Below are 14,054 nucleotides of genomic sequence, written 5' to 3' on the forward strand. Positions count from 1 at the left end.
TAATAATTATAATAATAAAAATAATAAGTTTATACAAAGCTTCTATTTGGTAAAAAAGCGTTTTCTTTAAATATGTTTAATTTGTATTTTTAACGCTTTACTGAGTATTTGTACAGGACAGAGTCACCAACTGTCACTGATCATTTGAATAGTTTTTCAAAATATTGTCAAGCCTTTGAAATCTTACACTGTACTGTTTAAATCGTGGAAACTACAGAAATTGTGTGACGCTTTATCAAAGTTGCGTTTTTAAATTTTGTATTGGTAGCTGAAAGTAAGTTAAGTAAGAAAGTATCTTTATTGTATAACAAAATTTAGTTGTGACAAATATTTCCCATACACCCCTAGATACGACAGCTGTTTCGTCCTTATCACTTTTAAGCTTTATAAATGAGACAAAACATTCTTCCAACTATTTCCTTATACGTCATTTGAATATCAGCAGTGCTATATCAAACTATAACTAACTAATGAGAACTAGGACCCATATTCTTAAACGTCACTCAAACTTAAATCTGATTGCTGGCAACGCACTAGCGAGCCCTTTTGTATTGAGTGTCCATGGGCGGCGGTATCAATCAATCAACATCAAGTGAGCCTCTTCTCTGTTTGCCCCCCGGTTGTTTGTTCTATTAAAAAGTGTGCGCGTAGAAAGTACACATATCAGAAGTGAAACTTCTTTGTAAATTAATTATTACTTAGGTAAAAGCCCCAATAGATGATCATGTACCAGAATATGATCACTCCATGTTTTTGTATATTCACACTGTATACGTACGATAGTATAAATAAATAAAAAAATTGCGTGTAGTGCCGTTTCAGATTCAGGCAACAGAATTTCCACCTAAACTTCTAATATTTAACTACTAAACGAATACATAAACCAATAACGTATATGTTTTCTCGATTTCCCTTTCTCACTCTCTCTCAATCAGTCTCAATCGCTCTCTACCTTTTCTTCGACTAAAATGCTGCACATCTTCGTTCCGTTTCGTAAAAATTTTACCGTCATAAAGAAGTTTCACTTCAAAAATAATACATTTGTACTATAAATATACAAAAAAGATGTTTCAATATTATCAAAATCACAAAAAGTATTCTTATTGACGTTTTGTAATAGGGTAAAACATATTCAAACGGAAATTATTTTAGTTTGAACTGGCTAGAAGCTGGTGAAAACGTCACAGCGCCGTTTCGCCATTGTATGCATTTAGAACGATCACAGGGTCACAGCGCTATTGTGTAGCTCGATACAAATAAGGAATAATCATTGAAATATAATACTTTATTAGTTTAGATTTGGACTGAAAACAGATTAGACGCTATTATGAAAAATCTTTATTTGACGCAGAAATATCATCTTTCTTACATGCTATTTTACTTTTGGTTTGGTGAATACTTAAACAAAAATTTCTGCCATTGAGATCTTCAGCTATTTAGTATATATATGACCCTGAAACTTTGTAACAGATATATATTTGTGTCAAAACTTAATACATTTAAAACTTAATTCAAATGAGACTAAAATTATCGGTCTAATACTACATGAAACCAAATTTTTTTAATGCAAGGGCTTTTGAATATGACAACCGTGTGACTTTTTTATTTCTAAAAAGAAAAAAGACAATAAATATTTCCCTGCTAGTTATAGATTTAATTGGAAAATGTTATTAGATAATTGTAATTTTTGGTATTTTCTCTGCTTATTATTGATGTTTCCCACTGTTTTAAACTTAACTGAACTTCGAAAAATATTTCAAAATCATAACTAGCCAAATCGATCCAGCCATTCTCGAGTTTTAGCGAGGCAAACAAACAGTATTTCATTTTTATATATCTAGTCTGGCCATTAATACTCTTACATAAAAACTTACCTTTTTTTCAAATTTTAAATTAGTTCGAATTTGGAACACGTATATTAGTTTAAAAACTTCTTTCAATTTTGCGCTATTTCACATATTTTTTTGTCTTCAATATTAAATTACAATATGGAATGGGGTGATAAAGAAAATTTTCACGAATAAAACCAAAATCATTTATTCATATCGGTAACTCAAAAAGCTGCTCAAGTGGTCGGAAAGGTACAATGTGGTCATCATCCTGCGTCATTGATGGTTTGATGGGGCGTGTTTTATCAAGGAGTTACAAAACTACATTTTTGTGAAAAAGGTGTGAAAGCTTCAACCGCAGTGTATCAAGATACAGTCTTGGATCATCTTGTGAAACCTCTCAGCAATACACTTTTTAAACCCGTCGTCGTCAACGTCAACGTCGACCCTTTAGACTTCAAATTATGGTCAGACGTAGCCACGTCTTCTAAAACTTATTACTTAACTTATACTTAATTAGAAGAAGAATAGAAATGCTAAATCATACTTAGAAATCTAATGTAAAAATTATTTTGCTATATCTTGACGCCAAATCTTTACTAAAAATATATATATTGATTGTGACTACGACATGCTACTAACAACTTCAGTAACTTAATGTAAAACTCATTTCTCAATTTGCGAATACTAAGGAGAATTTTTAAAAATAAATCAGCTAAAATTGGACTTTAAAGTCGTTATATATATATATTATACTCCACTAATAAATGTTATCACAATTAGTAACATAAAGAACAATGACACATCCGGTAGGAGCCAGGACATCGACTTGCGCATTTATGAAGTGACGTCACATCCGGTGATCATTTGCGCAGTGAACGACTCTTTATTAATTGCTGTCATTCAACGGTATAGGGAAAGGTGATATTATATATACATATACGAAAGTGACATTAATATTTCATCGTTCGTCAACGTCACTTGAGCTTAAGAGTTGTATGATAAATTAGTTGTACAAATAGCGTTAAATGTTGAATGATAGCCATTGCGATCCCGACTACACGTCATCAGTGAGAACTACGTAGAAAACATTGTTTCATTGTAACTTATGATTATTTATTTATTTAGGACTCCTACAGCTTACATAAATTATACAATTATACATATATAATTACAAACAAAAACACTGAGAATATAGCCAAAGTTGAAATACATGATACATTTCAGAACAAAAAGATTTATAAAAGGGAACAAACAAACAAAAAGTATTTAATACATTTAACTTATTTAATTTTAATCATTTCTTTAGGTGTCGCAGTCTGTTACATAATAAATACAACCTACATATTAAAAGATTTGTTTTTTCAAGGATTTCTAACTAAATTATAATTTTATAGAGACGGGGACGCTATTTTACTTAACTTTAGACTTTCGTGAGCCACGCAATAAAATGCTTGAGAAACGATGAGTTACGGGATACAGGCGCATAAATTATAAATAGCATCAAATTTGTTTTTCTTTTGTATAGAACTGGAGATACCTTAGGCCACAATCCCTCCTGAGATCTGGCCTATTACAGGACACGCCTGTCCAGATTATGCATATTCAACTGTCGTTTGAAACGGCATATCAAACTGTCTAGGGAAAATGGAAGGTGTAAAGAATTCAATTCCTTTGCTGTTAGAAACGACTACCCAACCATCAGTGTAGCACCTGGGGTTGTCGACATCGAAAGGGTCGAAACTGCAGTGGGCTTTGATATGAGTGTTGTTTGAATAGAGTTAACAAAACTGTTGTAATGAAATTAAACTATGTTTCTGTTTAAGATTTCGATTTAATTTAATGGTCGCAAGTAAAAACATTTTGTAACAAAAAGCCATGGCGGTTTAAAAGAGTGACGGGGAATATTGCCATCTTCTTATTGTTAGATCTTCTCGTTCTATGCCCTTTATATTCTGGCAGTCTAACCGTTAATTCATTTATTGGTATGAATAAGTTACATTTTAATTGTCCTAGATTATTTGATTTTTCACGAATCTCGTAAAGATTTACTTTTGAAAATTGACAGTTTAGTAGATTTTTACGCTCTATGGTTTAAATGGAAATGGGCAAATTCAAATATCTGAAATGCGGTATAAAAGATAAACACTTGAAACAATAAAATGTACCTACTGGATAAAATAATGGAATGCACTGAAGGAGATGGATAGAACGACAAAAGATAGAAAACAAGGAAAATCTGATAAATGGGAAAACTATAGTTCATAATATTATATATTGGTGGCTTTTACGCTATTAATTGCCATACCAAATACAAAACTACTGGACCTATCACAACTAATACTAAGAAACGTATATAAACAATTCTTGTATGGATTAATATAAAGATCGATCAAATAAATTCAACTTAAAATAGCAAGCAATTAAAAATGTACTTAATGTATATTTTTTTATTGAAATACCTTACTAAGCATAATTTAAAAAAAAACCGTTCAATTGAAGTTTATACAAGTGCTGTTAATATGGCTTTGCGTCACCAAGGATAAAAACAGAAATTCTTTTGTTGTGAAAAGGCAACCGGTCTTTAAATGGCTGTTATCAACGTGACTCGAATGTTATTGTGTTTGGTTATAAAGGCTTTGACAGAAAACCGAAGCCTTATGTTCAATAAATGCGAAGGAGTTTTTTATGCTTTTTAAAATAAATAAACACTTGTTTGGAAAGAAAGTGGTACTTTCAGATTGATAATTATAAAAGAAACCATACATAAAAATAAGCATAATATAAATGTCATATTAATTACCATGATGTAACCATAATAATATAAGAATTACAAATGTTCTCAGCTTATGAGTGGAGGGATGTTTTTTAGGTTTAAAGTGTTAGGAAATTTAATTTATGCCTCACTTATAAAACGATGCTGGCGTTAGATCTAAAGTGCTAAAAATCAATTTATATGATTCATAACATTTTTTATCGGTATGATGGTATGTGATTTTGTGCTTTCGTAAGATATGTATAACCTGAGAAACTGTTAGAGTCGGTTAATCTACAAAAAATCTAAACCTAACGTCGAATATTATTTTACCATTGGCTACAATGTTTGAAAATAAAGTTATATTTGTTGCCAATACAACACACTATTTGTTTTCACCCGTGCCTTATTGGTTAACGTACATGGCTGTTCCGGAGGTTTCCTGCATGAGGTATCGCCCATTGGTTTGAATATCGTTAATCAGACAGACACAGTAATTTCCCTTATGACGGCTGATGATGCGCATACCAATGCGTTTTCGTTTCTTTGAAAACGTATGAAGTCTGACTGCGCCTGCGCTGACGCGATACCCTAGCAGATTCCCGAACTTCAAGAACCACACTCAAACAGTATTTAGCCAGAATCATGAGGGACTCACTATCAAAAATATCAAATTTCATTCCTAGGTTTTGGAATAGGATAATATATAAATATAGGAGAATAGAATTTGGAATCCCTTTTTAGTAAAAAAAATACCTGTGCCAGCTCTTACATAAACAAACTTAATAATACTTAATTAGAATTTCGAATTAGAACCCACATTTGTGTGGGTGCAAATGTGTGAGTGAGTATATGAGTGAGTCAGTGAGTGAATGAATAGAGTGTGTAATTATATACCAGGTCTCAGAAGCAGCTCTAATTCTGCACAGGGCGTGTTCATAAGCCAGTCCGTTAGACGTGTTTTTAAATTGTAGCGGGGTAGATATTAAGCAGCCTATTTAATTTATTATAAATATAGACTGCTTGCATATTGCGTCTGGCGAAGTCGGTCCTTGTGTCCAAATGTAATATTACAAAATACATGAATCTATTCTATCAAACTAGTAGTTTTATTTTATTTTATTTTATAAACGTATAAAAAATAAACACATCTTACATATAAACAGAAACATATTTAAATAGTAAGAACGAACGAAAGAACGACATATTTATTTGAGGGGTCTATCTGGTGTAATTGTCAAAATAATTTCGTTTATGTTTTAGAACCTCTATCGATACTCATGTATTAAAGTTATACCACAATGAATTGCAAACCTTAGCCTACTTGATTCAATATACTATATGTAAAAATATAAAAATATTAAAGATCTCAGTTGTCATCTGTGTATTAGGATTTGCTAATTATAGACAAACAAGGATGATATATTACTAGTATTTATTATAAATTAAATTTTCCTTAAAAAGTTCATGATTTGTATTATTCTCCGCTACTGTTCTAAACATAAACATTTACAAAGTTATGACATATAAATAATAGCCATTTTAAATTTTTAATAACGTTTATTAATTCAGTGTTAAGTTATCGCCATCGAAATAGAAAAATATGTCAACAGTCAATGTTCAATTGGGATGTACATAATATATATATATATATATATGTATACAATGAAGTGCGGCTCTTCTTTGCTAACAGGATTCTCTTTCCAGCTAGTTAGTTAATCCTGAGCTGTAAATAAATTATTATTTATATTATATGAAGTAGGTACTGGAAAATGAAAATTTCTTATGATTTATGGGTAATAAATTGTATTTATATATATACTCTAGATACCTTTTCGCATTCCGTTACCTTTGCAATAAGAGTTTAGCGTTATAGCTCCTCATTTTCCAAGTTTTTAGTTCAATTAGTTCTTAATAGATTAACACCTGATGGAAAATTGTCATCTGTTCGAGGGGACTCTTTCACGCGAGGATTTTCTGTAAATAAAATTAATTGTATAAGTTACTGACATCAAAATCTGACAGAATTTTAAAAACGTGTAAAATAAACATGTACTTGTACATATATATGTATAAAGTTAAAATATTTTCATTTTGAAAATAATTTTAACATCAAATTTATTATCATGTAACCCTGAGTCGAAACAAGTTATTAGTTAAATTCCATAACTTAAAACAAAAACAAACAAAATTATCGTTTGGTTCCTTTTGCGATTCAAACCGTTTACATGTGGGCACTAAATTATATGAGGGTACTAATTCGTACCAAAGTGCGATTAATTGAGGAACTAAACTCATCAGCATCTCAAGTGGATCGCGTTTTTAATGCAATTAAAGTTGATGCTTTGGTCAACAAATTTATGTTCCATAATTAGAAAAAATTCTGTATTTTTTAAAAAATAATATTTACTAATATGACAGTATAAAATACTATTGGTAATGTTTATCAGTATATATTATCCTTCTAATGCATACGAATGGATTAACCATAATCCGGTTTCCCTAGACTTTTTTGCGTTCTGATGGGACCCATTTCCATTAAGGTCTCATTTTAGAAATGGATTTATTTCATTGATATTTTTTTTAATTCAACAAATTGGCTTCTGTGCCTGTCGCTACTTTATCCTTACTACTACACTAATTTATCTTTCACGTTTTCTTTCACCGTACGAGTATTGTGTTATTTCATAAAAGTACGGGTGGAATTGTAAACCGCCACCTTCGGGTTTTAAGTAAGTTTAAAGTACAACACAGCCGTATTAAAGTACGTATGACCTAATTTCGATCCTTTTTTGTTCTGCCTTAAGCTGTTGCTAAGTCTGTTTCATTGTGATTTTAAATGCAACAAGTATTTAGCGCATGCCAGGCTTTGGAGATGTTTTTAAATTGAGACTTCGGAAAAAATATTTGTAATTTGTAATAAAAACTATTCGATTGAAAAGCGTGGCGGAAAGTTTCTTGCCAGTTCTTCTTTCCTCCAAATTTACAATTAATTTAATTTTTAGGTGAATAAAGATATTTGGTTTGATTTATTGAACATGTTAAAGTGGTTTTATTGTTGCCTCTTATTTTTGCAAGAGGCAAATCACTTAAAACTACTTCAAATGGTATTTTGCTAATTTTCACTACTATAATAAAGAAGGTATGTATTAAGCACCAATACGATAATTTTGATCGTGAATCTATTATCTATAAATATATAATTATTTTTTATAAGAAAACTGAATTTAAATTTCTTCGCAACCATAAAAAATATTGATTGTTTCGTAAATCTGTATAAAAAACTTACCTTAAAATTTTGGTGTGAGGTTGTTCTTGAGCCTGAAACTTATGTTTCATTCTGTCTATTAGCATCTGCTTCAAGATGCCCGATACTTCGAACCTAGAAAAGAAATTTATACGTGCACATATTTTATTATTTTCATTATTTAAAAATAAAGATATAATTTCATCCAGGTCCTAAGATACGCTTTCGAATATTAAATATAAATAAAAATAGAATATACCATCCAATATCGTTATAGAGTGCGCTTTTTAATCTTTTTTGCTCATTTATGGCGTGAAGATAGTGTTTTAGTTAAAAAAAATTGTTATGCAACAATAATTCTTAATTGATCACTGATCTGTGAAATATTGGCGGTAATACGACTCTCCATGCCTTGTTTGTTGTTTATGGAAATTCATATATCTATGGAACTCAGTAAATGTCATTAACGGTACATACCCGATACAGAATAGCATTTCATGTTTTAACTTTAAAATTAAAGTAGTTTTAGACAGGAGTCTTGCGGGAAGATAATCTCGAAATAAATAAAGTAATTAGAATGTTATCTTTAAAAAGGCAGACGAAATAATTTGTATACAGAACAACTAAAAACCGGAAGTTAGATCTTTCGTAGCCTTGCTACAAGCGCTACGAGATGTGCTACGAAATATTTGTAGTGATAACTAGATTTGCATAAAAATAATAACATTTAAAACAGTGTCTATACTATTATTGATTTCACGTAAATTCTTAATTTTATATTGCGAAATAAACATTTATTCCAAAACAATCTATAATTGTTTGTTGTGATGCTCAACCTAAGCGAACTTGATGAATTTTCATATAATAATGAATTTTGTATTATAAACTGTTGGTTAATATTTTAAAATCTAAAATAAAGTCCCATTCTACACTTTCATTGTTAATAACACTAAATTTATATAAAGATAGTGACAAAATTAAGCAGTAGCTTGAAATTGCATGACTTTCATATGATAAAGTCTATATAATATTTTACACATCTATAACTAACAGTCAACTCTGCGTGGCCTTGTCATCCATATCAAGCATAGATTATAGAATAAGATTTAAATTTTAAATTATTATTCTAGTAATTTTTTAAATTATTATTATTTTTTAAGGAATAAAGTACCATATTCACCTTCAACCTCCTTAAAGACCAGAATATACTTGAGATTAATCACCTTCTTCTTCAGTTAACTGGTACTCCATATCCTTGACTTTTTTTTTCAGAAATGATCTTGGAGTAAAGTGAAGTATCATTCAAGATTAACTGGAATTTAGAATATTTTCCTTTCACAATTATAATAACCTACTCATGTTTAGTATTTATAGGTTGGAATCCTTATAGTCTTAAGTGAATTTATTTTCATTACCATCAGATGTATTTTGGTGTCTGCTAGCAATTTAAAAATATTGCAGATTCATAATAATTTTATGTTCTATAAAATTATTTAAAGACATTCACACACCATGTTAATAACAGCTGATTAAAACATGTATGTGTTTAATTTAAAATAGGTGAGTAAAAAGATAAAAAATCTAGTCACACATTTACAAAATAAAAAATATAGTTTTAATAGCTTCCAAACTGGGGGACAACACAGCAAAATAACTAAAGATAATTTGCGGGAGCAACACAAGCAATTAAATGAGGCTTGGCTTTCTACACAGTCAAGTGAATGAGTGCTTTTGCATGTTTGTGAACAAACCTAGTTTATAAAAATAAATTTAGGTCACACCAGCTATTAGCCTGACTTCATATGAAAGTAAACTAAATTTGATACAACTGGAATCATTAACAAGTATTATGTTTCAATAAGATATGAGATAGATTGTAACTGTTTGTTATCGGTAACAATCAACATTTATTGCCCCTTTTACAGATTTGGGACCTAAAAACTTTTGAATACCTGGAAGTTTATAGACATAACCTATTTACAAACATAAATTCTCAAGGCATTCATTCCTCCGCCTTTCACATTCACTGCCATCTCAAAGGAAGCATCTTAGTCTGGTTCGTAAGATTTCTCAGCACCGGATCCACTATCTGAGCCATCAAACATATCTAACTGTGTCACCCTCCGACCTCCGCTTACAGGGATTGCACAATTTAACACGTATAAAATTATAACAATTAATGAATCTGGATCTTCTATTAGTGATCAGTGGCAGATTAAAGATTTTAATTTTTATTCCCATAAACAATAACAAATCCAGCTGTCAATTTGAGAATGACTATTTATTGAAATTTGACATTTTACATGTACAAGTTGTAATTTTAGAGACGGCAATGTTGGACGGATATTTCTAATGTTATATATCTGTTATATTGAGCAACTTTTTAGAATTAGTCAGTTTTAAATTTTTTTTATGTATTCTATATTACTATACATATAATAAATATGTAAGTAATATGATTTCCATGAAACAATTAATATGTCCTATTCAAAATGTTCTCAACCCACTTAGTAATCATAATAAAAAATGGATGTATAGGAAAATTAAAACAACTTTTAAAAGATTAATAAATAAAAAAATCTAACATATTTTCAAAAATAGCATTCACTCGTTTTAATGAATTACCAATAAACAAAAGTCGTAGGAATACGTCTTTTTGCCATTTAAGGTTTTTTGACAAATGAAGAAACACAATACAGAAATAGCATTTATTACTATAAAACTATCTAATCAGTCCTTTCTATCAATTTCCTGACTAGTCTCCAATCTTCCATGATGTCAGCATCAGGTAACATGTAGACAACGTAAGGCGGGGAAACTGTGACCTGGAAAATTATTCTATTATGTTTAACATTCTAATAAAAATATTTCCCGTATAATCTTTTCTGAGGGTAGAATTAAGAGTATGAAGTTATTACTTCCTACCCTCAGTCAAATAATTAAAAAGTCCACTAATTCATTAATTGCAAAATATTCAAAATGAAAAGAAAACTTCTCTAATTTAATTCCTTGGATCAATAATATCATGGACAATTTAGAATAAACTTATAAAATTATCAATAGATTTCGTAATATATATGTATGATGTTGTAGACTTAATAAATAAATAGTATGTATTTCACTTGGTTTTGCCTATGTGACTTGACCAAAGTCACATAGGCAAATTCTCAGTTTGATCTCATATTTTTTAACAGTGTTCCTTACTTTATATTTTTTTACTTTAAAAGACTTATAGATGGTCTAACTAACTAATTATAAATAAATAAAAATCTGGTAAACACGCTGACCATTGTGTTGTTATATAATTTTAAACTAAATATAGCAAAATGTACAATGCATGTAAAGTCTATTTCTCATTGTTATGGATTTTATTGTAAGAAAAGATTAATACTTGTCTCTTTCTTCTTTTGCGTCCCCACTCGGCGCCACACGACCAGAGATCCACCGTATGCCTCTCTTCTTCAATTTTTCTTATTTTTTCTAGTATCTCTTCTTTTAACGATTCATAAACCAACCATTTTTCACTCTGTAAACAAAAACACATGTAATCTAGCTGATTTACTTAAATTTCGTTTTTCAGGGAAATGCACGTGCAAATGACTTTTATACCATTGTGTCTACATGATTCACTCTCAACTAACTCTTTAATAACTCTAACTCTTTACTAAACCCTCTTTGTTGGTTAATTTATAAATTCAGAGATTTAAGTCAAATCAAAGTCCATAGTTGAAAAAAAGTTATTTATAGTAATTTATTTAAATTGAAGGTATATATACCATACCTTTAAATGTGACCTTTTAAAAATATTAAAATACACTCAGTTAACGACAATAAAGGCGTATAACTAAATATAATACTTATAAATATATGTTTAACATTATTTATATAAATCAATGTTTTTTTTTGGTAATCATGGTCAGTCATAAGTATAGTAGTATCTATTGAGGGAAAGACGCTCTTGGGTTCTATCACTTTCACTTGCCAGTGAACTTTCACTTATCACTTGGCACTAATTCAAAAGGTCTTAAGTAATTTTAAATTAATATAAGTAATTCTCAAGTAATTTAAAATTACTAAATAAAGTAATAATTAATTAATTACTAAATAAGAGAACTACTAGTTCTCTTATTTAGTAGTAGTAATATAATTATAATTTCTATAAAATACATACAGGAACAGGAAATATTGCTTCAGTAATTTTCTTTGTTACCATATGTAAATATATATGTAGTAATGTATGTATGTGAGTATAATGTATCAAATGTTTCGGTGTTAATATATTTACAACATACCTTAAAATTTTGGTGAGCAGCTTGCTCTTCAGCCTCAAACTTATGTTTAATATTATCTATTCGCATCTGCTTCAAGATGCCTGCTACTTCAATCCTAAAATAAAAATGTATAATTGCACATACATAATATGGTGTAATGCTTTAATAGCCTATTTTAACTTTAAGTAATAATTATATTCGGTGGTTGATTCTCAGTAACACCTACTTCAAGCTGCACTATGTATGCTCTAACTAGCAAAGTAAGAATAGAAAAATGTTGAGTAAAATTATTTCAATTAAGTTAAGATTTATTAAGACGGAATTTACTAAAATAATGGAAATTGAATTTATTGGCACAACAATATTTCTTACCAGATCTTGATTTATTAAAGTACAAACAAGATGAAACATATACTATATAACTCAACTGCTTCAGGAATGATACTGAAGACAAGCGGACTTGGATGGATTCCAGGTATAAAAAGCCAATATTGACAGCTACACAAGTTTTATTGTTAGTTAGATAATATATGCTGAGATGAGCTAAGATAAAAAATATAAGACTTTCTTCAGTCTGACATATCTAAATGTATTATATGTTTAAAATATATACAATGTAATTCAGCCTAACACTGATAGGGTTAAGCTCCTGACTTATTATATTTTCTAAGGAATAACATAAAGTACCGTATTCTCATATTCTCCTGCAACCTCCTTAAAGGACCAAGATACTCTGGTGATCTACCACCTCTCACTTCAGCTAACTGGTACTCCACATCTTTGACTCTCTCATTGTATAACTGGTCACGGAGTAATGTAAACTGATGCTCAAGATTTGCTGGAATTGATATTACCTATTACATTCAGTATTTTTATCAGCCAAACATGCATTTCAATCGTTTTGTTTTCTAGAGAAATTTATAAAAAATATTATCAGTTCCAATTATGAATTAAAGCAAATTCAGAATGTTACTCATAACTTTATGAGAGAGAGAGAGAGAGAGAGAGTACTCTTACAAAATATTTTTTATTCATTAAATTCAATGAAATGCATTTAGAATTTGTTCATTAAGCATTTAATACATACAGTGAAATGCAGAAATGTAATAGCAATTGTTCATGTTACTATAATATACTATTTTAAATTTTACTGAAGATTTTGAACATAAGGTGAAAGTGACCTAAAATTAAAACAACTGTAATAACAAGTACTGTTTTCAACAAGGTTTAACATTATATGTAAGTGTTGTAATTATTTCTTATAGGTAACAATTAACATAATAATATGTTGCCTGCTTACACAGAGATTTAGGACCAAAAATGTTTAGAATACATGGAAGTTTATAAACATAACCTATTAACAAACCTAAGTTATCAAGACATTCATTCCTCCGCCTCTCGCATTCACTCTCATCCATCTCAGACGAGTCATCTGAATCTGGTTCGTCAGCTTCCTCAGCGCTGGAGTCACGATCAGGCCCTCTAGAGGAGCCACCAGACCTTTCCGTCTCGCCCCCGGACAAATCGACATCTCCATCACTGTCACCCTCCACTTTCATGGAAGGCATTATTCACCGCTAAACGTATAAAATTATGGAACTGGATCTTCTTTTTGTAAACGGTAGGAAATTTTAATCTTTATTCCACATAAACAATAACAACTCAATCTGTCATATCGACAATCCCTGTTGATTAAAATTTGACAATTAGCGTAGTTCAAACGTCAAGACTGGATGAATATAGTTAGATTCGATTACAGTTTTATGCGCCTTATAGACAATATTGCGCAGTTTAAGGATTTTTGCAATAATACTCAATCCGACTGCTCAGCATTAATATTAGCGATAGAACAATGAACCTTAAGTTTGAGCGAGCTTAATTTTTTTTTCACTATATCATTGTAGGACTAGAGAGGGCCTTAGGTTGTGATTCAGAAAAGAGTCAAGCTCAAA

General features: G+C 30.1%; 1 protein-coding gene and 1 long non-coding RNA gene across 5 annotated transcripts; both read right to left on the reverse strand.

Annotated features, from left to right (window-relative positions):
• Positions 1-6,124: 6,124 nt before the first annotated feature.
• LOC110991662 lies at positions 6,125-10,090 on the reverse strand. 4 transcript variants are annotated; one of them, XR_006750305.1, is made up of 5 exons: positions 9,817-10,090; positions 9,012-9,143; positions 7,874-7,966; positions 6,434-6,561; positions 6,125-6,310 (listed from the first exon to the last, which is right to left on the reverse strand). It is a non-coding gene; the product is annotated as an uncharacterized LOC110991662 (long non-coding RNA). The 4 variants fall into 4 exon arrangements; XR_002600137.2 differs by having other exon boundaries at positions 9,784-10,090; XR_006750303.1 differs by having other exon boundaries at positions 9,012-10,090.
• A 435-nt stretch (positions 10,091-10,525) lies between these two features.
• Positions 10,526-13,799, reverse strand: LOC110991682 (breast cancer metastasis-suppressor 1-like protein). Its single transcript, XM_022257146.2, has 5 exons — positions 13,469-13,799; positions 12,790-12,940; positions 12,124-12,217; positions 11,223-11,357; positions 10,526-10,656 (listed from the first exon to the last, which is right to left on the reverse strand). Exons 1-5 carry the CDS (start codon positions 13,668-13,670, stop codon positions 10,558-10,560), a joined length of 681 nt encoding a protein of 226 aa, XP_022112838.1. The 5' UTR covers positions 13,671-13,799; the 3' UTR covers positions 10,526-10,557.
• Positions 13,800-14,054: the final 255 nt, after the last annotated feature.

This window comes from Pieris rapae, chromosome 6, assembly GCF_905147795.1.
Source record: "Pieris rapae chromosome 6, ilPieRapa1.1, whole genome shotgun sequence".
NCBI lineage: Eukaryota > Metazoa > Arthropoda > Insecta > Lepidoptera > Pieridae > Pieris > Pieris rapae.

Excerpts from the sequence above, each read along its gene's own strand:
- LOC110991682 (XM_022257146.2), bottom strand. The coding sequence starts at position 13,670 with ATGCCTTCCATGAAAGTGGAGGGTGACAGTGATGGAGATGTCGATTTG. Across the intron at positions 12,941-13,468 it reads TGAATGTCTTGATAACTTAG|CAAATCTTGAGCATCAGTTT; the intron begins GTTTGTTAATAG and ends TATCAATTCCAG. Across the intron at positions 11,358-12,123 it reads CTGCTCACCAAAATTTTAAG|AGTGAAAAATGGTTGGTTTA; the intron begins GTATGTTGTAAA and ends TTTTGTTTACAG.